Source organism: Salmo salar, chromosome 27 (assembly GCF_965601325.2).
Source record: "Salmo salar chromosome 27, fSalSal1, whole genome shotgun sequence".
NCBI classification, from domain to species: domain Eukaryota; kingdom Metazoa; phylum Chordata; class Actinopteri; order Salmoniformes; family Salmonidae; genus Salmo; species Salmo salar.
Window position 1 is genome coordinate 38512329 of NC_138317.1, and position 25933 is coordinate 38538261.

The 25933-nt window shown below is 44.1% G+C and overlaps 1 protein-coding gene across 4 annotated transcripts in view; it reads left to right on the plus strand.

Annotated features, from left to right (window-relative positions):
- LOC106589012 (four and a half LIM domains protein 3) overlaps window positions 1-25701 on the plus strand; it is a 50469-nt gene extending 24768 nt beyond the window's left edge. For 3 of the 4 annotated variants that reach the window (XM_014178638.3, XM_014178636.3, XM_045709843.2), the window contains exons 2-6: window positions 17425-17604; window positions 19265-19439; window positions 22112-22281; window positions 22418-22604; window positions 23090-25701. In XM_014178638.3, the coding sequence (XP_014034113.1) occupies window positions 17449-17604; window positions 19265-19439; window positions 22112-22281; window positions 22418-22604; window positions 23090-23250 (849 nt within the window). In that variant the 5' untranslated portion in view covers window positions 17425-17448 and the 3' untranslated portion in view covers window positions 23251-25701. Of the gene's footprint in view, window positions 1-17356; window positions 17605-19264; window positions 19440-22111; window positions 22282-22417; window positions 22605-23089 lie in introns of all 4 variants that reach the window. The other variant, XM_014178637.3, reaches the window with a different exon arrangement.
- The last annotated feature ends 232 nt before the right edge of the window (window positions 25702-25933 follow it).

Here is a 25933-nt window from a genome sequence, read left to right on the forward strand (position 1 = left end):
ATCATCATCATCATCGCCCAGTGTGTTTCCCAGTGCAATGCAGTCTTTTTTCAACACATTGCTTCAAGTGACCTCAGAAGGACATTGGTCAAGGAATGTTGGGCTTGGTTGACAATCAAGCACTCAGTGTCTCAAAACATCCCGTTTGGGTATGTTGAAACAAACAGAAATTGCATATCGATTTGATGAGAGCAAAGACAACAAATGCGAATGCCAGTAGTGTTCATTTTGGTTTGTGTGCGTGCAGGCAGCTAACAGCGCTTTGTGATCCGTCAGGACATCAGCCACTTCACATTGGGGGTGTCGGTACTGGAATAAAAGAGAGGGGAGCAGTCATCTCTTTATACTGGGATAAAGGAGAGAGGAGCAGTCATCTCTTTATACTGGGATAAAAGAGAGAGGAGCAGTCATCTCTTTATACTGGGATAAAAGAGAGAGGAGCAGTCATCTCTTTATACTGGGATAAAAGAGAGAGGAGCAGTCATCTCTTTATACTGGGATAAAAGAGAGAGGAGCAGTCATCTCTTTATACTGGGATAAAAGAGAGAGGAGCAGTCATCTCTTTATACTGGGATAAAAGAGAGAGGAGCAGTCATCTCTTTATACTGGGATAAAAGAGAGAGGAGCAGTCATCTCTTTATACTGGGATAAAGGAGAGAGGAGCAGTCATCTCTTTATACTGGGATAAAAGAGAGAGGAGCAGTCATCTCTTTATACTGGGATAAAAGAGAGAGGAGCAGTCATCTCTTTATACTGGGATAAAGGAGAGAGGAGCAGTCATCTCTTTATACTGGGATAAAAGAGAGAGGAGCAGTCATCTCTTTATACTGGGATAAAAGAGAGAGGAGCAGTCATCTCTTTATACTGGGATAAAGGAGAGAGGAGCAGTCATCTCTTTATACTGGGATAAAGGAGAGAGGAGCAGTCATCTCTTTATACTGGGATAAAAGAGAGGGAGCAGTCATCTCTTTATACTGGGATAAAAGAGAGAGGAGCAGTCATCTCTTTATACTGGGATAAAAGAGAGAGGAGCAGTCATCTCTTTATACTGGGATAAAAGAGAGAGGAGCAGTCATCTCTTTATACTGGGATAAAGGAGAGAGGAGCAGTCATCTCTTTATACTGGGATAAAGGAGAGAGGAGCAGTCATCTCTTTATACTGGGATAAAAGAGAGAGGAGCAGTCATCTCTTTATACTGGGATAAAAGAGAGAGGAGCAGTCATCTCTTTATACTGGGATAAAAGAGAGAGGAGCAGTCATCTCTTTATACTGGGATAAAGGAGAGAGGAGCAGTCATCTCTTTATACTGGGATAAAGGAGAGAGGAGCAGTCATCTCTTTATACTGGGATAAAAGAGAGAGGAGCAGTCATCTCTTTATACTGGGATAAAAGAGAGAGGAGCAGTCATCTCTTTATACTGGGATAAAAGAGAGAGGAGCAGTCATCTCTTTATACTGGGATAAAGGAGAGAGGAGCAGTCATCTCTTTATACTGGGATAAAGGAGAGAGGAGCAGTCATCTCTTTATACTGGGATAAAGGAGAGAGGAGCAGTCATCTCTTTATACTGGGATAAAAGAGAGAGGAGCAGTCATCTCTTTATACTGGGATAAAAGAGAGAGGAGCAGTCATCTCTTTATACTGGGATAAAGGAGAGAGGAGCAGTCATCTCTTTATACTGGGATAAAAGAGAGAGGAGCAGTCATCTCTTTATACTGGGATAAAAGAGAGAGGAGCAGTCATCTCTTTATACTGGGATAAAAGAGAGAGGGAGCAGTCATCTCTTTATACTGGGATAAAGGAGAGAGGAGCAGTCATCTCTTTATACTGGGATAAAGGAGAGAGGAGCAGTCATCTCTTTATACTGGGATAAAAGAGAGAGGAGCAGTCATCTCTTTATACTGGGATAAAAGAGAGAGGAGCAGTCATCTCTTTATACTGGGATAAAGGAGAGAGGAGCAGTCATCTCTTTATACTGGGATAAAAGAGAGGGAGCAGTCATCTCTTTGTACTGGGATAAAGGAGAGAGGAGCAGTCATCTCTTTATACTGGGATAAAAGAGAGAGGAGCAGTCATCTCTTTATACTGGGATAAAAGAGAGAGGAGCAGTCATCTCTTTATACTGGGATAAAAGAGAGAGGAGCAGTCATCTCTTTGTACTGGGATAAAGGAGAGAGGAGCAGTCATCTCTTTATACTGGGATAAAGGAGAGAGGAGCAGTCATCTCTTCATACTGGGATAAAGGAGAGAGGAGCAGTCATCTCTTTATACTGGGATAAAGGAGAGAGGAGCAGTCATCTCTTTATACTGGGATAAAGGAGAGAGGAGCAGTCATCTCTTTATACTGGGATAAAGGAGAGAGGAGCAGTCATCTCTTTATACTGGGATAAAGGAGAGAGGAGCAGTCATCTCTTTATACTGGGATAAAAGAGAGGGAGCAGTCATCTCTTTATACTGGGATAAAAGAGAGAGGAGCAGTCATCTCTTTATACTGGGATAAAAGAGAGAGGAGCAGTCATCTCTTTATACTGGGATAAAAGAGAGAGGAGCAGTCATCTCTTTATACTGGGATAAAAGAGAGAGGAGCAGTCATCTCTTTATACTGGGATAAAGGAGAGAGGAGCAGTCATCTCTTTATACTGGGATAAAAGAGAGAGGAGCAGTCATCTCTTTATACTGGGATAAAAGAGAGAGGAGCAGTCATCTCTTTATACTGGGATAAAAGAGAGAGGAGCAGTCATCTCTTTATACTGGGATAAAGGAGAGAGGAGCAGTCATCTCTTTATACTGGGATAAAGGAGAGAGGAGCAGTCATCTCTTTATACTGGGATAAAAGAGAGAGGAGCAGTCATCTCTTTATACTGGGATAAAGGAGAGAGGAGCAGTCATCTCTTTATACTGGGATAAAGGAGAGAGGAGCAGTCATCTCTTTATACTGGGATAAAAGAGAGAGGAGCAGTCATCTCTTTATACTGGGATAAAAGAGAGAGGAGCAGTCATCTCTTTATACTGGGATAAAAGAGAGAGGAGCAGTCATCTCTTTATACTGGGATAAAAGAGAGAGGAGCAGTCATCTCTTTATACTGGGATAAAAGAGAGAGGAGCAGTCATCTCTTTATACTGGGATAAAAGAGAGAGGAGCAGTCATCTCTTTATACTGGGATAAAAGAGAGAGGAGCAGTCATCTCTTTATACTGGGATAAAAGAGAGAGGAGCAGTCATCTCTTTATACTGGGATAAAAGAGAGAGGAGCAGTCATCTCTTTATACTGGGATAAAAGAGAGGGAGCAGTCATCTCTTTATACTGGGATAAAGGAGAGAGGAGCAGTCATCTCTTTATACTGGGATAAAAGAGAGAGGAGCAGTCATCTCTTTATACTGGGATAAAAGAGAGAGGAGCAGTCATCTCTTTATACTGGGATAAAAGAGAGAGGAGCAGTCATCTCTTTATACTGGGATAAAGGAGAGAGGAGCAGTCATCTCTTTATACTGGGATAAAGGAGAGAGGAGCAGTCATCTCTTTATACTGGGATAAAAGAGAGAGGAGCAGTCATCTCTTTATACTGGGATAAAAGAGAGAGGAGCAGTCATCTCTTTATACTGGGATAAAAGAGAGAGGAGCAGTCATCTCTTTATACTGGGATAAAGGAGAGAGGAGCAGTCATCTCTTTATACTGGGATAAAAGAGAGGGAGCAGTCATCTCTTTATACTGGGATAAAAGAGAGAGGAGCAGTCATCTCTTTATACTGGGATAAAAGAGAGAGGAGCAGTCATCTCTTTATACTGGGATAAAAGAGAGAGGAGCAGTCATCTCTTTATACTGGGATAAAAGAGAGAGGAGCAGTCATCTCTTTATACTGGGATAAAGGAGAGAGGAGCAGTCATCTCTTTATACTGGGATAAAGGAGAGAGGAGCAGTCATCTCTTTATACTGGGATAAAAGAGAGAGGAGCAGTCATCTCTTTATACTGGGATAAAAGAGAGAGGAGCAGTCATCTCTTTATACTGGGATAAAAGAGAGAGGAGCAGTCATCTCTTTATACTGGGATAAAGGAGAGAGGAGCAGTCATCTCTTTATACTGGGATAAAGGAGAGAGGAGCAGTCATCTCTTTATACTGGGATAAAAGAGAGAGGAGCAGTCATCTCTTTATACTGGGATAAAAGAGAGAGGAGCAGTCATCTCTTTATACTGGGATAAAAGAGAGAGGAGCAGTCATCTCTTTATACTGGGATAAAAGAGAGAGGAGCAGTCATCTCTTTATACTGGGATAAAAGAGAGAGGAGCAGTCATCTCTTTATACTGGGATAAAAGAGAGAGGAGCAGTCATCTCTTTATACTGGGATAAAAGAGAGAGGAGCAGTCATCTCTTTATACTGGGATAAAAGAGAGAGGAGCAGTCATCTCTTTATACTGGGATAAAAGAGAGAGGAGCAGTCATCTCTTTATACTGGGATAAAAGAGAGAGGAGCAGTCATCTCTTTATACTGGGATAAAAGAGAGAGGAGCAGTCATCTCTTTATACTGGGATAAAGGAGAGAGGAGCAGTCATCTCTTTATACTGGGATAAAGGAGAGAGGAGCAGTCATCTCTTTATACTGGGATAAAGGAGAGAGGAGCAGTCATCTCTTTATACTGGGATAAAAGAGAGGGAGCAGTCATCTCTTTATACTGGGATAAAAGAGAGAGGAGCAGTCATCTCTTTATACTGGGATAAAAGAGAGAGGAGCAGTCATCTCTTTATACTGGGATAAAAGAGAGAGGAGCAGTCATCTCTTTATACTGGGATAAAAGAGAGAGGAGCAGTCATCTCTTTATACTGGGATAAAAGAGAGAGGAGCAGTCATCTCTTTATACTGGGATAAAGGAGAGAGGAGCAGTCATCTCTTTATACTGGGATAAAGGAGAGAGGAGCAGTCATCTCTTTATACTGGGATAAAAGAGAGAGGAGCAGTCATCTCTTTATACTGGGATAAAAGAGAGAGGAGCAGTCATCTCTTTATACTGGGATAAAGGAGAGAGGAGCAGTCATCTCTTTATACTGGGATAAAAGAGAGGGAGCAGTCATCTCTTTGTACTGGGATAAAGGAGAGAGGAGCAGTCATCTCTTTATACTGGGATAAAAGAGAGAGGAGCAGTCATCTCTTTATACTGGGATAAAAGAGAGAGGAGCAGTCATCTCTTTATACTGGGATAAAAGAGAGAGGAGCAGTCATCTCTTTGTACTGGGATAAAGGAGAGAGGAGCAGTCATCTCTTTATACTGGGATAAAGGAGAGAGGAGCAGTCATCTCTTTATACTGGGATAAAGGAGAGAGGAGCAGTCATCTCTTTATACTGGGATAAAGGAGAGAGGAGCAGTCATCTCTTTATACTGGGATAAAGGAGAGAGGAGCAGTCATCTCTTTATACTGGGATAAAAGAGAGGGAGCAGTCATCTCTTTATACTGGGATAAAAGAGAGAGGAGCAGTCATCTCTTTATACTGGGATAAAAGAGAGAGGAGCAGTCATCTCTTTATACTGGGATAAAAGAGAGAGGAGCAGTCATCTCTTTATACTGGGATAAAGGAGAGAGGAGCAGTCATCTCTTTATACTGGGATAAAGGAGAGAGGAGCAGTCATCTCTTTATACTGGGATAAAAGAGAGAGGAGCAGTCATCTCTTTATACTGGGATAAAGGAGAGAGGAGCAGTCATCTCTTTATACTGGGATAAAAGAGAGGGAGCAGTCATCTCTTTATACTGGGATAAAAGAGAGAGGAGCAGTCATCTCTTTATACTGGGATAAAAGAGAGAGGAGCAGTCATCTCTTTATACTGGGATAAAAGAGAGAGGAGCAGTCATCTCTTTATACTGGGATAAAAGAGAGAGGAGCAGTCATCTCTTTATACTGGGATAAAGGAGAGAGGAGCAGTCATCTCTTTATACTGGGATAAAGGAGAGAGGAGCAGTCATCTCTTTATACTGGGATAAAAGAGAGAGGAGCAGTCATCTCTTTATACTGGGATAAAAGAGAGAGGAGCAGTCATCTCTTTATACTGGGATAAAAGAGAGAGGAGCAGTCATCTCTTTATACTGGGATAAAAGAGAGAGGAGCAGTCATCTCTTTATACTGGGATAAAGGAGAGAGGAGCAGTCATCTCTTTATACTGGGATAAAGGAGAGAGGAGCAGTCATCTCTTTATACTGGGATAAAAGAGAGAGGAGCAGTCATCTCTTTATACTGGGATAAAAGAGTGAGGGAGCAGTCATCTCTTTATACTGGGATAAAAGAGAGAGGAGCAGTCATCTCTTTATACTGGGATAAAAGAGAGAGGAGCAGTCATCTCTTTATACTGGGATAAAAGAGAGAGGAGCAGTCATCTCTTTATACTGGGATAAAAGAGAGAGGAGCAGTCATCTCTTTATACTGGGATAAAAGAGAGAGGAGCAGTCATCTCTTTATACTGGGATAAAAGAGAGAGGAGCAGTCATCTCTTTATACTGGGATAAAAGAGAGAGGAGCAGTCATCTCTTTATACTGGGATAAAAGAGAGAGGAGCAGTCATCTCTTTATACTGGGATAAAAGAGAGAGGAGCAGTCATCTCTTTATACTGGGATAAAAGAGAGAGGAGCAGTCATCTCTTTATACTGGGATAAAGGAGAGAGGAGCAGTCATCTCTTTATACTGGGATAAAGGAGAGAGGAGCAGTCATCTCTTTATACTGGGATAAAGGAGAGAGGAGCAGTCATCTCTTTATACTGGGATAAAAGAGAGAGGAGCAGTCATCTCTTTATACTGGGATAAAAGAGAGAGGAGCAGTCATCTCTTTATACTGGGATAAAAGAGAGAGGAGCAGTCATCTCTTTATACTGGGATAAAAGAGAGAGGAGCAGTCATCTCTTTATACTGGGATAAAAGAGAGAGGAGCAGTCATCTCTTTATACTGGGATAAAAGAGTGAGGGAGCAGTCATCTCTTTATACTGGGATAAAGGAGAGAGGAGCAGTCATCTCTTTATACTGGGATAAAGGAGAGAGGAGCAGTCATCTCTTTATACTGGGATAAAAGAGAGAGGAGCAGTCATCTCTTTATACTGGGATAAAAGAGAGAGGAGCAGTCATCTCTTTATACTGGGATAAAGGAGAGAGGAGCAGTCATCTCTTTATACTGGGATAAAAGAGAGGGAGCAGTCATCTCTTTGTACTGGGATAAAGGAGAGAGGAGCAGTCATCTCTTTATACTGGGATAAAAGAGAGAGGAGCAGTCATCTCTTTATACTGGGATAAAAGAGAGAGGAGCAGTCATCTCTTTATACTGGGATAAAAGAGAGAGGAGCAGTCATCTCTTTGTACTGGGATAAAGGAGAGAGGAGCAGTCATCTCTTTATACTGGGATAAAGGAGAGAGGAGCAGTCATCTCTTTATACTGGGATAAAGGAGAGAGGAGCAGTCATCTCTTTATACTGGGATAAAGGAGAGAGGAGCAGTCATCTCTTTATACTGGGATAAAGGAGAGAGGAGCAGTCATCTCTTTATACTGGGATAAAAGAGAGAGGAGCAGTCATCTCTTTATACTGGGATAAAGGAGAGAGGAGCAGTCATCTCTTTATACTGGGATAAAAGAGAGAGGAGCAGTCATCTCTTTATACTGGGATAAAGGAGAGAGGAGCAGTCATCTCTTTATACTGGGATAAAAGAGAGAGGAGCAGTCATCTCTTTATACTGGGATAAAGGAGAGAGGAGCAGTCATCTCTTTATACCGGGATAAAAGAGAGAGGAGCAGTCATCTCTTTATACTTGGATAAAGGAGAGAGGAGCAGTCATCTCTTTATACTGGGATAAAAGAGAGAGGAGCAGTCATCTCTTTATACTGGGATAAAAGAGAGAGGAGCAGTCATCTCTTTATACTGGGATAAAAGAGATAGGAGCAGTCATCTCTTTATACTGGGATAAAGGAGAGAGGAGCAGTCATCTCTTTATACTGGGATAAAGGAGAGAGGAGCAGTCATCCCACCGATAGCCTAATCTGTGAATAAATATTAAAGTGAAGTAGGGTAACTATTAAATAACAGTTGACCCATTGTCCTGTTGCTACTGTTTCTTACTGTTTTCATATGGTCTGAGACCACTGCAGTTTTAGGGTGTTACTGTACCAGATCGAGGACCCTCATTATGAGACCAAAGTCAAAAAGCCTTTCTTAGAACATGAAATTACTGTGTCAAGAAACAGGACACATGTTGACTACCCGGTGGTTCTCACATAATACTGATGAACAGTTTTATCCTAGGAAGAATGTAATGTAATGATCCAGGAAGTAGGCTACCTACACACTACTGAAGGATTATTCAATTTCTCTGTTCTCTCGCTCGTAGGTGACAGACCAGGGGTTTCATCATGGAACGTTCTGGGTTATACAGCATAAAACCAGATGGGAAAATAAACACACACACAGAGCAGACAGAGAGAGAACCCTGTGAACTAACTCATGGCAGAGAGAGCACCCTGTGAACTAACTCATGGCAGAGAGAGCACCCTGTGAACTAACTCATGGTAGAGAGAGCACCCTGTGAACTAACTCGTGGTAGAGAGAGCACCCTGTGAACTAACTCATGGCAGAGAGAGCACCCTGTGAACTAACTCATGGCAGAGAGAGCACCCTGTGAACTAACTCATGGTAGAGAGAGCACCCTGTGAACTAACTCATGGCAGAGAGAGCACCCTGTGAACTAACTCATGGCAGAGAGAGCACCCTGTGAACTAACTCATGGCAGCGAGAGCACCCTGTGAACTAACTCATGGCAGAGAGAGCACCCTGTGAACTAACTCATGGCAGAGAGAGCACCCTGTGAACTAACTCATGGTAGAGAGAGCACCCTGTGAACTAACTCATGGTATAGAGAGAACCCTGTGAACTAACTCATGGTAGAGAGAACACCCTGTGAACTAACTAATGGTAGAGAGAGAACCCTGTGTACTAACTCATGGTAGAGAGAACACCCTGTGAACTAACTCATGGTAGAGAGAGCACCCTGTGAACTAACTCATGGTAGAGAGAGCACCCTGTGAACTAACTCATGGTAGAGAGAGCACCCTGTGAACTAACTCATGGCAGCAGAGAGCACCCTGTGAACTAACTCATGGTAGAGAGAGCACCCTGTGAACTAACTCATGGCAGAGAGAGCACCCTGTGAACTAACTCATGGTAGAGAGAGCACCCTGTGAACTAACTCATGGCAGAGAGAGCACCCTGTGAACTAACTCATGGCAGAGAGAGCACCCTGTGAACTAACTCATGGCAGCGACAGCACCCTGTGAACTAACTCATGGCAGAGAGAGCACCCTGTGAACTAACTCATGGCAGCGAGAGCACCCTGTGAACTAACTCATGGCAGAGAGAGCACCCTGTGAACTAACTCATGGCAGAGAGAGCACCCTGTGAACTAACTCATGGTAGAGAGAGAACCCTGTGAACTAACTCATGGCAGAGAGAACACCCTGTGAACTAACTCATGGTAGAGAGAACACCCGGTGAACTAACTCATGACAGAGAGAGCACCCTGTGAACTAACTCATGGTAGAGAGAGCACCCTGTAAACTAACTCATGGTAGAGAGAGCACCCTGTGAAGTAACTCATGGCAGAGAGAACACCCTGTGAACTAACTCATGGTAGAGAGAGCACCCTGTGAACTAACTCATGGTAGAGAGAACACCCTGTGAACTAACTCATGGTAGAGAGAGCACCCTGTGAACTAACTCATGGCAGAGAGAGCACCCTGTGAACTAACTCATGGTGGGGCACCCGGCCCAGGCAGAGAGCACCCTGTGAACTAACTCAGGTGGGCCCCGGGCCCTGGCAGAGAGAGCACCCGGACCCGGTGGGGCCCCGTGAACTAACTCATGGTAGAGAGAACACCCTGTGAACTAACTCATGGCAGAGAGAGCACCCTGTGAACTAACTCATGGTAGAGAGAGCACCCTGTGAACTAACTCATGGTAGAGAGAGCACCCTGTGAACTAACTCATGGCAGAGAGAGCACCCTGTGAACTAACTCATGGCAGAGAGAGCACCCTGTGAACTAACTCATGGTAGAGAGAGCACCCTGTGAACTAACTCATGGTAGAGAGAGCACCCTGTGAACTAACTCATGGTAGAGAGAGAACCCTGCAGAATGAACAAATTTTTTTCACCTTTATTTAACTAGGTAGGCTAGTTGACAACAAGTTCTCATTTACAACTGCGACCTGGCCAAGATAAAGCAAAGCAGTGCGACACAAACAACAACACAGAGTTACAAATGGAGTAAATAAGCGTACAGTCAATAACATAATTTAGAAAAAAGAAAGTCTATATACAGTGTGTGCAAATGGTGTGAGGAGGTAAGGCAATAAATAGGCCATAGTAGTGAAGTAATTACAATTTAGCAGATTAATACTGGAGTGATAGATGAGCAGATGGTGATGTGCAAGTAGAAATACTGGTGTGCAAAAGAGCAGAAAACGAAATAAAAACAATATGGGGATGAGGTAGGTAGATTGGCTGGGCTATTTACAGATGGACTATGTACAGCTGCAGCGATCGGTTAGCTGCTCAGATAGCTGATGTTTAAAGTTAGTGAGGGAAATATAAGTCCCCAGCTTCAGTGATTTTTGCAACTCGTTCCAGTCACTGGCAGCAGAGAACTGGAATGAAAGGCGGCCAAATGAGGTGTTGGCTTTGGGGATGATCAGTGAGATATACCTGCTGGAGCGCGTGCTACGGGTGGGTGTTGTTATCGTGACCAGTGAGCTGAGATAAGGCGGAGCTTTACCTAGCATAGACTTATAGATGACCTGGAGCCAGTGGGTCTGGCGACGAGTATTTAGCGAGGGCAAGCCGACGACAGCATACAGGTCGCAGTGGTGGGTGGTATAAGGGGCTTTGGTAACAAAACGGATGGCACTGTGATAGACTACATCCAGTTTATTGAGTAGGGTATTGGAAGCTATTTTGTAAATGACATCGCCGAAGTCGAGGATCGGTAGGATAGTCAGTTTTACGAGGGTATGTTTGGCGGCGTGAGTGAAGGGGGCTTTGTTGCGAAATAGGAAGCCGATTCTAGATTTAATTTTGGGATTGGAGATGTTTAATATGAGTCTAGAAGGAGAGTTTACAGTCTAACCAGACACCTAGGTATTTGTAGTTGTCCACATATTCTAAGTCAGAACCGTCCAGAGTAGTGATGCTAGTCGGGCGGGCGGGTGTGGGCAGCGAATGGTTGAAGAGCATACATTGGCTTTACTAGCGTTTAAGAGCAGTTGGAGGCCACAGAAGGAGTGTTGTATGGCATTGAAGCTTGTTTGGAGGTTAGTTAACACAGTGTCCAAAGAGCTAACTCATGGCAGAGAGAGCACCCTGCAGAACTAACTCAAGGCTCACACACTTCCAACTGGTTCAGATAGGCCTGGTCGGTCGCTGGGCCGTGTGGGAGATGAGGCCTGGTCGGTCGCTGGGCCATGTAGGAGACGAGGCCTGGTCGGTCGCTGGGCCGTGTGGGAGACGAGGCCTGGTCGGTCGCTGGGCCATGTGGGAGACGAGGCCTGGTCGGTCGCTGGGCCATGTGGGAGACGAGGCCTGGTCGGTCGCTGGGCCATGTGGGAGACGAGGCCTGGTCGGTCGCTGGGCCGTGTGGGAGACGAGGCCTGGTCGGTCGCTGGGCCATGTGGGAGACGAGGCCTGGTCGGTCGCTGGGCCGTGTGGGAGACGAGGCCTGGTCGGTCGCTGGGCCATGTGGGAGACGAGGCCTGGTCTGTCGCTGGGCCATGTGGAAGACGAGGCCTGGTCTGTCACTGGGCCATGTAGGAGACGAGGCCTGGTCTGTCGCTGGGCCATGTGGGAGACGAGGCCTGGTCTGTCGCTGGGCCATGTGGGAGACGAGGCCTGGTCGGTCGCTGGGCCATGTGGAAGACGAGGCCTGGTCGGTCGCTGGGCCATGTGAGGGACGAGGCCTGGTCTGTCGCTGGGCCATGTGGAAGACGAGGCCTGGTCTGTCACTGGGCCATGTGGGAGACGAGGCCTGGTCTGTCGCTGGGCCATGTGTGAGACAGGGAGAGAGAGAGAGAGTTTTGCTGTCTGGCTCACAGTACAAAGCCTTCAGAGTCGATGACTCCGATTAATCTTTTACCAGCCAGCGCAACCAATATATCACTGAAGAATACCCATGTGTCCTCCTGGCCAGTGTGAAAAGCGGAGTTATAACAGCAGCGTGCTAGGAGAGAAAAACACGTCTCCCACTGATGGCTTTTTGTTTGACTTAACATCTCACTGGGAGCGCAACGCTGAGACACAGATACATTTTATGTGGTTTCAGTTGGTTGGAAGAAAGACACATGTAGAAGGATGTGTTCAACCCATCTGTGGCTGAAAACAATCATGCCAGCCAACATATTTAGTGTGTGTGTGTGTGGTGTGTGTGGTGTGTGTGTGTGTGTGTGTGTGTGTGTGTGTGTGTGTGTGTGTGTGTGTGTGTGTGTGTGTGTGTGTGTGTGTGTGTGTGTGTGTGTGTGTGTGTGTGTGTGTGTGTGCTGTTCAGTCAATTCTCTTTATTATTCTCTATATATCTTTGAGACATTCCCTCTAAACTGTTTCTATACCCAGGTCACGTTTGTGTGTATTTCCACCCCCAGTCATAATGATGATGAACCACTGACGTGGCTCATTCAGGGTCAGTCATCTCCCCCACAGTACAGTAGTTATTACTATAACAGAACAGTCTGGACATTGTATAAATCAGCTGAAACTGAATTAAACGAAGCTATTGTCTGTGGGTGGGTAGACTCAATAGAGTTAGATCATCCAACAGAAAGGCCAGGGTTTGTATTTCCAATATGTTATTTTTTTGGTACAAAGGAATGTCATAATGTCTGTGCTCAGCAACACAACAGCTGGAGTACAAAGAATATATTTGCAGATGTCATGCCGGGGCCCTCAGAGAGCTGTAGAATGAGGAAGTATGTCTGGAAGAACGGCCATTGTGTCAGTGTAGTGTTCAGTCCAGGGATGTATGGACTAGAATATAAACCTCTTGAGAGACATTAGCTGGGGAAGTCAAGCTGATTTCCACTGCTCTGACAATAAACAGGCATGAAACAGACATGAAGTGTGATGGAGTTGTGTCTGTTTTGGGTTCCGTCCATTTGCCTTTGAACTTGTAAAGCCTCAACCTTCTTCAGGCTGATGCAGTCTAGCTCATGGGAAAGGATATGGCTGAATGTTCCCATTCCAAATGCTCTGCTGCTATGACATTTTGTAGGGGCTACTCAACCAAGTTTCAGTTGCTTGATAATAAACAAAATAGACAAATAAGGTGGATAAAACAGGAGTTGATCTTTCACCAGCTCTTCTTTCTTGTTTGCTTACCGTGGTGTTTAACAGGGGCTCAGAATGGTAAATAAAGTCTGAGGCTTTTCATTTTAATGGCACGTAAATCCCACTCACTGCTGAGATGACTGCTTAATGGACCAGATGCAAATAACTCGTGGCTTCCAGTACATTTACCTCAGTACCTGGAAAACAGAACATTAACTGTTGGATGGGATTCCTTTCATGGGCAGGTTGACCCCCCCCCCCCCCCCTTTCCATTATCAAGACACGGCCGTTTGTCCTAATGCATTTCCAACAAATGAAGTCGGCTTCATTAGGAGCACCAGGTTGTGCGTATCAAATTACACCCTATTCCCTACATAGTACACTACTTTAGACCACAGCCCTATGGGCCCTGATTGAAAATGAGTGCACTATATAGGAAATAGGGTTTCATTTGGGACGCAGCCTGTTCCTGGGTTCAGTCACCACTTTGGCATGGAGCCTGTAAGGCTGTGACGTCAGGTCTGTCTGCTCGGTGGGAGCTGCTGAACCCACAACCCCCAGGGTCGTCACTTTAAAAACCCACCGTCTGTTTCTCAGCGGCACGTCACTGAACCCACAACCCCCCTCCTCCTCCTCGCTCAACACTTTTTGACATTCTGAAAGCAGTTCAAGGGTATTCTTTGCCCCGAAAAGAGGGAAAATATTATAAACAAAACGGCTTCCAAGAGAAACATTTGTGTCTGCCTTTAGTCTCTGTCAATGCCATGTTCCTGACATTGTTTCCTTGAGCCGGTGATACCTAAACTCTTCAGACCTTCTGTCAGTCATGTAATTCCTGCGGTGAACTACTTTGAACTACTATAAAGGGAATATGGTGCCATTTGTAATGTTGCCAGTATGGATCCTAATGGGCCCTATCGGCCCTTCCTGTTCCATAGGAAAAGCTACAGATACAACCCCTTCTCTGTTTCCCAGACTGTTCCCCACCCTTTGTTAATGGGGTCACATGTATTTGGCCTGGGGTCACATGTATTTGGCCTGGGGTCACATGTATTTGGCCTGGGGTCACATGTATTTGACCTGGGGTCACATGTATTGGGCCTGGGGTCACATGGATTGGACCTGGGGTGACATGTATTTGACCTGGGGTCACATGTATTGGACCTGGGGTCACATATTCTAGCAGTAAGTACGCCACTAACAGAATGTGTCAGTTCAGTGTGCAATATGGATGATGGATTTGGTTTTACAAGACATGAACAATATGTAAGACGTGGGTAACGTGCCATCTATGAATCATGTTGAGTGTCTATTTTGTATACAGCAGTAATGTGTGTCTAAGACAGCTTTCCACTCAGGGACATTACAGTTCATCCTATCCATAGTGTTAAGTGTTTTCCTTAGTTCCTTTAAGGTACAGCAGTACCCTCTCCAGCAACCCTTTGAAACACCATCCGGCAGCTCAGAACTCTACCATTCATATTATTTAGTGGTTGTTTCTCAATGCCAAACTGCCATAGGGGCTTTTCTTACAATAAGGAGAGGAGAGAAAAGCACACGTTGATCATTTTCACCAGAGGAGCTACGACATAAAAAAGGAAACCATATCGTTACTGATTTACTTTGGTATTGGTCATAACTCTTCCATGAAAGATGGAAGATGGGGCGGCAGGGTAGCCTAGTGGTTAGAGCGTTGGACCAGTAACCGAAAGTTTGCACGTTCAAATCCCTGAGGTACAAATCTGTCGTCATTGAAAATAAGAATTTGTTCTTAACCGACTTGCCTAGTTAAATAAAGGTAAGATGATACTCAGCCTCTTCTCGTTCTCTGTGGATACAAGTGTGTTCTGTAGAATATATCTCTTTCTACATTTCTAGTTTTTCCATGGGAAGGACTCTCACTCTCAATCAAATTTAAATTCAAGGGCTTTATTGGTATGGAAAACATATGTTTACATTGCCAAAGCAAGTAAACAAAAGTGAAATAAACAATAAAACATTTACAGTAAACATTACACTCAATAGTTACAAAATAATAAAGACATTGCAAATGTCATATTATGTCTATATACAGTGTTGTAATGATGTTCAAATAGTTAAAGTACAAAAGGTAAAATAAATAAACATAAATCTGGGTTGTATTTACAATGGTGTTTGTTCTTCACTGGTTGACCTTTTATTGTGGCAACAGGTCACAAATCTTGCTGCTGTGATGGCTCACTGTGGTATTTCACCCAGTAGATACGGGAGTTTATCAAAATTGGATTTGTTTTTGAATTCTTTGTGGGTCTGTGTTATCTGAGGGAAATATGTGTCTCTAATATGGTCATACATTTGGCAGGAGGTTAGGAAGTGCAGCTCAGTTTCCACCTCATGTTGTGGGCAGTGTGCACATAGCCTGTCTTCTCTTGAGAGCCAGGTCTGCCTACGGCGGCCTTTCTCAATAGCAAGGCTCTGCTCACTATGTCTGTACATAGTCAAAGCTTTGCTTAAGTTTGGGTCAGTCACAGTGGTCAGGTATTCTGCCACGGTGTCCTCTCTGTTTAGGGCCAAATAGCATTCTAGTTTGCTCTGTTTCTTGTTAATTCTTTCCAAAGTGTCAAGTAATGATCTTTTTGTTTTCTCATGATTTGGTTGGGTCTAATTGTGTTGCTGTCCTGGGGCTCTGTGGGGTCTGTTTGTGTTTGTGAACAAAGCCCCAGGACCAGCTTGCTTAGGGGACTCTTCTCCAGGTTCATCTCTCTGTAGATGATGGCCTTGTTATGGAAGGTTTGGGAATCACTTCCTTTTAGGTGGTTATAGACTTTAACGGCTCTTTTCGGGATTTTTCCCCCAACACCACTTTCCGTCAATTTGTATAGCAGGCCCTCGTGCCAATTTGCGTTTGTTTTGGTTTGTATGTTTGTCAATTAGAGTGGCAGGGTGAATACGTGGTCTGTCGTAAGGTAATTTGGTAAAAAGCCAATTTGACATTTGCTCAGTACATTGTTTTCACTGAGGAAATGTACGAGTCTGCTGTTAATGATAATGCAGAGGATTTTCCCAAGGTTGCTGTTGACGCATATCCCTCTCTCTCTCTCTCTCTCTCATCATTTGTTTTCATGTTCTCAGGGTTCCTGTTAATCACAGATCCAAATGGGTTTGTTATTGATAACAAAAGAAACATTACTAGATTGTGTGTGACAGTTCAATCCCATTAAAACCTCTATTCTCTATCTTCATCTCTAATCAGAGAGCAATAAAAGTTAATAGGCCTTCATTTCCCCTGTATCTGCTGTCTCTCTCTTTCTCTCTATTTCTCTCTCTTTCTCTATCCCTCTCTAACTCATTTCCCCTGTATCTGCTGTCTCTCTCTATTTCTCTCTCTTTCTCGCTCCCTCTCTAACTCATTTCCCCTGTATCTGCTGGCTCTCCCTCTGTCTCCTTCCCTCTCTCTCCTTCCCTCTCTCTCCTTCCCTCTCTCTCCTTCCCTCTGTCTCCTTCCCTCTCTCTCCTTCCCTCTCTCTCCTTCCCTCTCTCTCCTTCCCTCTCTCTCCTTCCCTCTCTCTCCTTCCCTCTCTCTCCTTTTTTCTTTCTCTCTCTCTCTTTCTCTCTCTCTCTCTCCCTCTTTCTCTCTCTTTCTCTCTCCCTCTTCCTCTCTCTCTCTTTCTCCCTCTTTCTCTCTCTCTCTTTCTCCCTCTTTCTATCTCTAACTCCCATCTCCTAAAACTCAGTTTACCCGTTAATCTGTGGATTAATTGTCGGAGTAGAGGATATAGTCCATTTCAGCTAGCTAGCTAAATTGCCATAAATGTTTGCTTATCGACCTGTCCTCAAGTTAATGTAATTGGTTGAGAGTTTGTTTTGATATTTCAACCTACTTGTTCTGATCGCGTCTGGTGTGGGGGGACAAAATCAACATGCGTGTTCGGTCTGGTCAACATGTCACTCCCCCTTCCCTCCCTCTCTCTTTCCCCTCTCTCTCTCTCTCTCTCTCTCTCTCCCCCCTCTCCTGTACTCCCTACTCCCTCCGCCCTCACATGTTTCCAGCGCTGTCCTGATTCCTCTCCTTCTCTCAGCTAACGCCCCTTCACTGTGGTTGTGATGTTTGACTTCAGGAAGTGAATCAGAAATAAGACAACATGAGTGACCGTTTTGACTGTGGCGAGTGCAAGGAGTCCCTGTACGGGCGCAAATACATTCAGGTGGAGGACGTTCCCCACTGCATCCCCTGCTATGACCGTCTGTATGCCAACACATGTCAGGAGTGCAAGGAGCTCATCACACACAACGCACGGGTAAGTATATACAAGGGCCTGTGGGTGTGTGTGTGTGTGTGTGTGTGTGTGTGTGTGTGTGTGTGTGTGTGTGTGTGTGTGTGTGTGTGTGTGTGTGTGTGTGTGTGTGTGTGTGTGTGTGTGTGTGTGTGTGTGTGTGTGTGTGTGTGTTTGTCCTTGTGGTTATCTATAGTGGATTCTAAAGAGCAGATGGAGTTTTTGGAAAACATAACTTTCCTGCTCTTTGTCGAATACCAAGACGTCTGCAAATCCCCTTTGAGTTCCTCCAGCCAGACATTAAAGCCTTTTAGTTAGTCAAATGAAAACATAGGGTTGGAGGAAACACCCTCAGGCGCCACGGGGCACGGGTGACCCCTGAGTTATAGACTCCCTTTGGAGGGGCGCAGTAAATCAAGGTTCTGTTAGCTTTGGCCCTCATCCTTCTCTGTCCCATTCCCTGTACTGGTTCGTGTCAGATCTAATGGATTATTATATATAGTTTTCACCCAGAACATAATGTGAGACATTAATCATGCGATGTGTGTTAACAGTGTTTGCTTGCACTACGGTTGACCTGGAACAAAAGTGCTGGTTATGGACACTGTTTCAATATTTACTCAAATGGTTTATATTGAAGTTAGAGTTATGCCGTAAAACCTCCTTGTTAACAGATCTAGTCTAGCTCCTTGTTAACAGATCTAATCTAGCTCCTTGTTAATCTAGCTCCTTCTAAACAGATCTAATCTAGCTCCTTGTTAACAGATCTAATCTAGCACCTTATTAACAGATCTAATCTAGCTCCTTGTTAACAGATCTGATCTGGCACCTTGTTAACAGATCTAATCTAGCTCCTTGTTAATCTAGCTCCTTGTTAACAGATCTAATCCAGCTCCTTGTTAATCTAGCTCCTTGTTAACAGATCTGATCTGGCACCTTGTTAACAGATCTAATCTAGCTCCTTGTTAATCTAGCTCCTTGTTAACAGATCTAATCTAGCTCCTTGTTAATCTAGCTCCTTGTTAACAGATCTAATCTAGCTCCTTGTTAACAGATCTAATCTAGCTCCTTGTTAACAGATCTAATCTAGCTCCTTGTTAACAGATCTAATATAGCTCCTTGTTAACAGATCTAATCTAGCTCCTTGTTAATCTAGGTCCTTGTTAACAGATCTAATCTAGCTCCTTGTTAACAGATCTAGTCTAGCTCCTTGTCAGATTAACATCATTTATGAATGTGAATCAGCGGAGGCTGGTGTGCAGAGATATAGAAGGACGGGCTCATTTTAATGGAATGGAGGAATGGAAAGGTATGGAACGATATCTCTGCCCACCAGCCACAACTGATGTGAATGGTCTTTCAATCCCAATTTTACGGATTATAATGCTGTGTTCATGACCAAGTAGGAAGCTGTTAATTACCAGTTGTAAAGTCACAAATACCAGTTGGATGCATTCACATGCTTTAAACTCGTTGAGCAATGCTTATTGGCTAATGGCCAACAAGCTGCATCAACCATAAACTAAAAGTACAGCTGTCATGTTTACCGTGTTAAAATAACTTGTGAATAGTTTGCTTTTTATAAATAATGTGTTTTGTTGTTGCATTTAACTGCTGAAAATGTAACTGCTGAGTTTCCCATCAGTAATTACCAGTAACTACCTTTCTCCCTTTCCCTCTCCAGGAGCTGTTCTACGAGGACAGGCACTACCACGAACACTGTTTCCGTTGTTTCCGCTGTGACCGCTCGCTGGCGGACGAGCCCTTCACCAGCCAGGAGGAGGCGCTGCTGTGCAACGACTGCTACCGCAATGAGTTCTCGTCCAAGTGTGTGGCCTGCGACAAGACCATCATGCCAGGTACCCACACCTGCTACTGCTTCCCTCGAGTAGCAGAAACATCGAAACTCCCCAAAACGTGTGGGGATACATGACAACACCCTTTCACCCTACTGAGCTGAGCCGAGCTGAGCCGAGCTGAACTGCGCTGCCCTGGTTACCTATCCATCATAGTTGCTGTGGCATAAAAAATGGCCTGCTTTGGCCTCAGTTACTCAACTGCTGTTCTCACACCGATCACTGACAGACGTTTAATACCTGGGGAAACCACTGTCATGACTATAGAGTACGCAGCTCTGTCTCAGTAAACATCACGCAAGTATAGAGGAGTTTTCACAAGCAGTCGGGGAAGACATAGCCGTATGGGCCTGGTCAGAAGTGATGCTCTACATAGGGAATAGGGTGCCATTTGGGACCCAGTCTAATGTATTTTCGTGGTTGAGCTGGGTGTGACACAGCTTAGATGTGAGTGTGATTGTCTGCAAGTACCTCTCAGTTGAATTCTGGCCCAACGGTCTTTGTGACGGCATGGCAGCGTTCCACCACCAGCAGACGCTGGAAATGATAGGATTCAATCTGGACAGGGCAGGTTGGGGGTTATTTCTCCACAGTTTCTGTACAACTGAGCACCGAGTTGTTGTTTTGGCTTGTTTCTGTGGTCTAACGCAGTTAAACTCTACACTGCCCCCTCGCCCCTCTTAAAAATGCAGCCAATTGCGATTGCACTGGCTGACCTCCCCACGTGCACATTTCAGTTCCCAAGGCTCGTCAAACAAAGGCAATGATTAAGAGATCTGATGTTTGTTTCCATAGGCATGGCTCGCTGTTTATTTTGGCTACTTTTATTACCTACTTGGAGGAAGTGTTTATTTGTTGGAGACACTTAAAGTCAGAAGTTTAAATAAAGTATGAATAATATTACTGGATGTTACAGCAAGTCAGACTTGATGGTGTTACAGCAAGTCAGACTGGATGGTGTTACAGCAAGTCAGAGTGGATGGTGTTACAGCAAGTCAGGGATGGATGGTGTTACAGCAAGTCAGGGATGGATGGTGTTACAGCAAGTCAGACTGGATGGTGTTACAGCAAGTCAGACTGGATGGTGTTACAGCAAGTCAGACTGGATGGTGTTACAGCAAGTCAGGGATGGATGGTGTTACAGCAAGTCAGGGATGGATGGTGTTACAGCAAGTCAGACTGGATGGTGTTACAGCAAGTCAGACTGGATGGTGTTACAGCAAGTCAGACTGGATGGTGTTACAGCAAGTCAGGGATGGATGGTGTTACAGCAAGTCAGACTGGATGGTGTTACAGCAAGCCAGGACTGGATGGTGTTACAGCAAGTCAGACTGGATGGTGTTACAGCAAGTCAGACTGGATGGTGTTACAGCAAGTCAGACTGGATGGTGTTACAGCAAGTCAGGACTGGATGGTGTTACAGCAAGTCAGGGATGGATGGTGTTACAGCAAGTCAGACTGGATGGTGTTACAGCAAGTCAGACTGGATGGTGTTACAGCAAGTCAGGACTGGATGGTGTTACAGCAAGTCAGGACTGGATGGTGTTACAGCAAGTCAGACTGGATGGTGTTACAGCAAGTCAGGGATTGATGGTGTTACAGCAAATCAGGACTGGACGGATGGATGTTGTTACAGCAAGTCAGGACTAAATGGCTTTATGTTATCAGAGATGACTGGGAGGTATATTGTGTCTGTGCACAAACAGGTTCAGGTTTTACTGAATTATCTGGTTTGGTTAAAAAAAAAAGATGACCTTTTATTTAACCTTGATTTTGTCAGATAGTCATACTGAGAACAAAGTATATGAGCCCTGAATTACAAAAAAATACAAAAAATACACATCATAATATAAATCCAAAATGCAAGCAGAAAGAAAACCACGGTCATAAAAAACAAACACATTTATCAGTAGTAAGGTCCTCAATCAGAACCAGCTATAGCAGTAGGTGTCAGAGCCAGGAGATTACACAATACTGAGGTTTGACATTCTAACCCAGAACCCAGAAGTGGCTGACATGGCACACAAACCTGTAGTTGTGATGACTACACAGGTGATGACTCTTGCAGACAGAGTGAATTATACCAAACCGGTCTGTGTCTCTGTCTCAGTCTCAACTATGTCTATGTCTCTGTCTCAATCTATGTCTCAATCTCAGTCTCAATCTATGTCTCTGTCTCAATCTCAATCTCTGTCTCAATCTATGTCTCTGTCTCAATCTATGTCTCTGTCTCAATCTATGTCTCTGTCTCAATATATGTCTCTGTCTCAATCTATGTCTCTGTCTCAATCTGTCTCAATCTATGTCTCTGTCTCAATCTATGTCTCAATCTCAGTCTCAATCTATGTCTCTGTCTCAATCTCAATCTCTGTCTCAATCTATGTCTCTGTCTCAATCTATGTCTCTGTCTCAATCTATGTCTCTGTCTCAATATATGTCTCTGTCTCAATCTATGTCTCTGTCTCAATCTGTCTCAATCTATGTCTCTGTCTCAATCTATGTCTCTGTCTCAATCTGTCTCTGTCTCAATCTCTTGTCTCTGTCTCAATCTATGTCTCTGTCTCAATCTATGTCTCTCTCTGTCTCAATCTCTGTCTCTGTCTCTTTCCATCTCTCTCTGTCTCTCCCCTCCCCCTCTCTCTCCCCTTCTCTCTCTCTCCTTCTCCCTCTGGCAGGCTCAAAGAAGTTGGAGTATGGGGGCTCTGCGTGGCACGAGGACTGCTTTGTGTGCCATGGCTGTGAGAAGCCCATCGGTGGCCAGTCCTTCATCCCCGACAAAGACGACTACTACTGTGTACCCTGCTACGAGGGCAGGTTTACCCCGCGATGCAGCCACTGCAAAAAGGTGAACCAGGGTCTCCTCCAATCAACATCCTCTCCCTGTCACTGTTATTGTCCTTCTCACGGTAGTAGATGGGTTTGTTGTGAAACCACTTTGTCAGATCAAGTCAGTAAGGTTGATGGGTATGTATCCTGCGTAGGTGCTGGTGACAGGGGGCGTCAGCTACAAAGACGAGACGTGGCACAAGGAGTGTTTGGTGTGCACGGGCTGTAAGAGCCCACTGGCCGGCCAGCCCTTCACCTCCCAGGGAGACACGCCCTACTGCGTCAAGTGCTTCAGCAGCCTCTACACACAGAAGTGTGCCTCCTGTAACTCGCCCATCACAGGTCATGTCTTCTCCATTTCACTAGATAATATGGGTTGATTTCAAACACTCAAATGACACCCTATTCCCTAAATACTGCACTTACACCGTGGCACTAAGTACCAGCCCAGGCAAAGACGCCCTGCATGCCATAGCACAGACATACTGGAAATATACTGGTAGAGCCTGTGGCTGTTTTAGAATGCCAGTGTTTCAATGGAACACAGAGAACTGGCTGGTATTGCAGCCAACCGTAGAATTACCCACATGACTTAATGTTCAGAATGTCATTTCTTACTGCACACCTGTCAATCCAGGTGAGAGTCAAAGTTCTCTATGTAGACATAGGGTACGTCCCACATGGCATCCTATTCTCTTTTTAGTGCACTACTTTTGACCAGGGCCCATAGGACGCTGGTCAAAAGTAGTGCACTATATTGGAAATAGGGTGCCATTTGGGACATACTTGTATGCTACTATACATGCTAAGTGTTTTATTCCCTCCAGGGTTTGGCGAGGGGAAGTACGTTTCTTTCCAGGATCGGCAGTGGCACCAGCCCTGCTTCAAGTGTTCCCACTGCTCTGTCTCTCTTGTTGGGTCCGGCTTCTTCCCTGACCGGGACCAGATCCTTTGCGGAGACTGCAACAACGACCAAGAAGACCAATGAGAATCATTGTCTCTGTCCTTCAACTGTGCCTGACCAATCACAAATGTACAGTTATAGCTATCCTGTTTGTAACAGACAGTGGTGACATGACCACCGTGACCACCTATCATACAGTTAATTAAGAGAGCCTCTAAACCTCAACCTATATTTAATACTACATCACCCTAAATATATACAGTACCAGTCAAACGTTTGGACACACCTACTCATTCAAGGGTTTTTCTTTATTTTTACTATTTTATACATTGTAGAATAATAGTGAAGACATCAAAACTATGAAATAACACATATGGAATAAACAAATCAAAATATTTCATATTTGAGATTCTTCAAAGTAGCCACCCTTTACCTTGGCATTATCTCAACCAGCTTCATTAGGAATGCTTTTCCAACAGTCTTGAAGTTCCCACATATGCTGAGCACTTGTTGGCTGCTTTTTCTTCACTCTCCGGTCCAACTTATCCCAAACCATCTCAGTTGAGTTGAGGTCGAGTGATTGTGGAGGCCAGGTCATCTGATGCAGCACTCCATCCCTTTCCTTGGTCAAATAGCCCTTACACAGCCTGGGGGTGTGTTTTGGGTCATTGTCCTGTTGAAAAACAAATTATTCTCCCACTAAACTCAAACCAGATGGGATGGTGTATCGCTGCAGAATGCTGTGGTAGCCATGCCGGTTAAGTGTGCCTTGAATTCAAAATAAATCACAGACAGTGTCACCAGCAAAGCATCTCCACACCATCATACCTCCTCCTCCATGCTTTACGGTGGGAACCACACATGTGGATATCATCCGTTCACCTACTCTGCATCTCAGAAAGACACAGTGGTTGGAACAAAAAATCTCAAATTTGGAGTCATCATACCAAAGGACAGATTTCTACCGTTCAAATGTCCATTGCTTGTGTTTCTTGGCCCAAGCAAGTCTCTTCTTATTATTGGTGCCCTTTAGTAGTGGTTTCTTTGCAGCAATTCAACCATGAAGGCCTGATTCACACAGTCTCCTCTGAACAGTTGATGTTGAGATGTGTCTGTTACTTGAACTCTGTGAAGCATTTATTGTGCTACAATTTCTGAGGCTGGTAACTCTAATGAACTTATCCTCTGCAGCAGATGTAACTCTGGGTCTTCCTTTCCTGTGGCGGTCCTCATGAGAGCCAGTTTCATCATAGCCCTTGATGGTTTTTGCGACTGCACTTGAAGATATTTTCCAAGTTTGAATGACCACGTCTTAAAGTAATAATGGACTGTTGTTTCTCTTTGCTTATTTGAGCTGTTCTTGCGATAATATGGACTTGGTCTTTTACCAAATAGGGCTATCTTCTGTATACCACCCCTACATTGTCACAACACAACTGATTGGCTGAAACGCATTAAGAAGGAAAGAAATTCCACAAATGTACTTTTAGCAAGGCACACATGTTAATTGAAATGCATTCCAGGTGACTACCTCATGAAGCTGTTTGAGAGAATGCCAAGAGTGTGCAAAGCTGTCATCAAGGCAAAGGGTAGCTACTTTGAAGAATCTCAAATATAACATATATTTTGATTTGTTTAACACTTTTTTGGTTACTACATGATTCCATATGTGTTATTTCATACTTTTGATGTCTTCACTATTCTACAATGTAGAAAATAGTACAAATAAAGAAAAACCCTTGAATGAGTAGGTGTGTCCAAACTTTTGACTGGTACTGTATATATATCTTAAAATATATAATACACATTTTTGTTCAGTGTTGCATGTACGTCTATGCTGTTAATCTGATTTTCAAACATAAAAAGTCAATTGAAATATATTTATAATGTAAACACTTATTTTTTACCCAAAATATTTTTTAGCCCTTTTTCTTCCCAATTTCGTGGTAGTTACAGTCTCAATGCAAAAACTCCCGTACGGACTCTGGAGAGACGAAGGTCGAGAGCCGTGCGTCCTCCGAAACACAACCTAACCAAGCCGCACTGCTTCTTGACACAATGCCCACTTAACCCGGAAGCCATCCGCACCAATGTGTCAGAGGAAACACTGTACACCTGGGGACTGTGTCAGCGTGCAATGCTCCCGGCCCCCAACAGGAGGCGCTAGAGCACTTCTAAGAATACATGACCTATTCTTATCCCAAAGGAGCTTACATATTAATGCAGCTGACATGAGCTCTGCTGAAATATGGCATTAATGATGCACATACAGTCTGAACTAAATAGTGTCTTAACAGCTGTATTTTATTGCAGCTATATCAAAAAGTATCAAACAGTATTCAAATGTAATAAGGGCTCAGCTTGTCAATTATATTTGTTTGTATTCTTTTATAACTTTCTTTCCTTTGTTTGCTGTATTGTAACCAGTAATATTACAACTCTAAACCAATCCAGTATGTACTGTAATAATAACACAACTGGGTCAGAATACTGTGTCTGTAAAGGTGGGCCAAAATAAAAACTTTATAAGGCTTCTTTGAGGTGTGTTGTCTTCCAATGAGAACAGCCTGGACAACTGCGTACATAACACATTAATACTTTCCTTACTTAACCCCTGGTGTGAACAGATTTGATCATTTTTACAATGGTAATGCCAGGGTGGCGGTGCCAATGTGATGCCAGGCCAGGGTGGTGTCCAGTGCCCACTCCCTGGAATCCAGTGAAGGTTCAGGCAGACCAACACAGGCAAACTGTCCCAGAAGGCTGA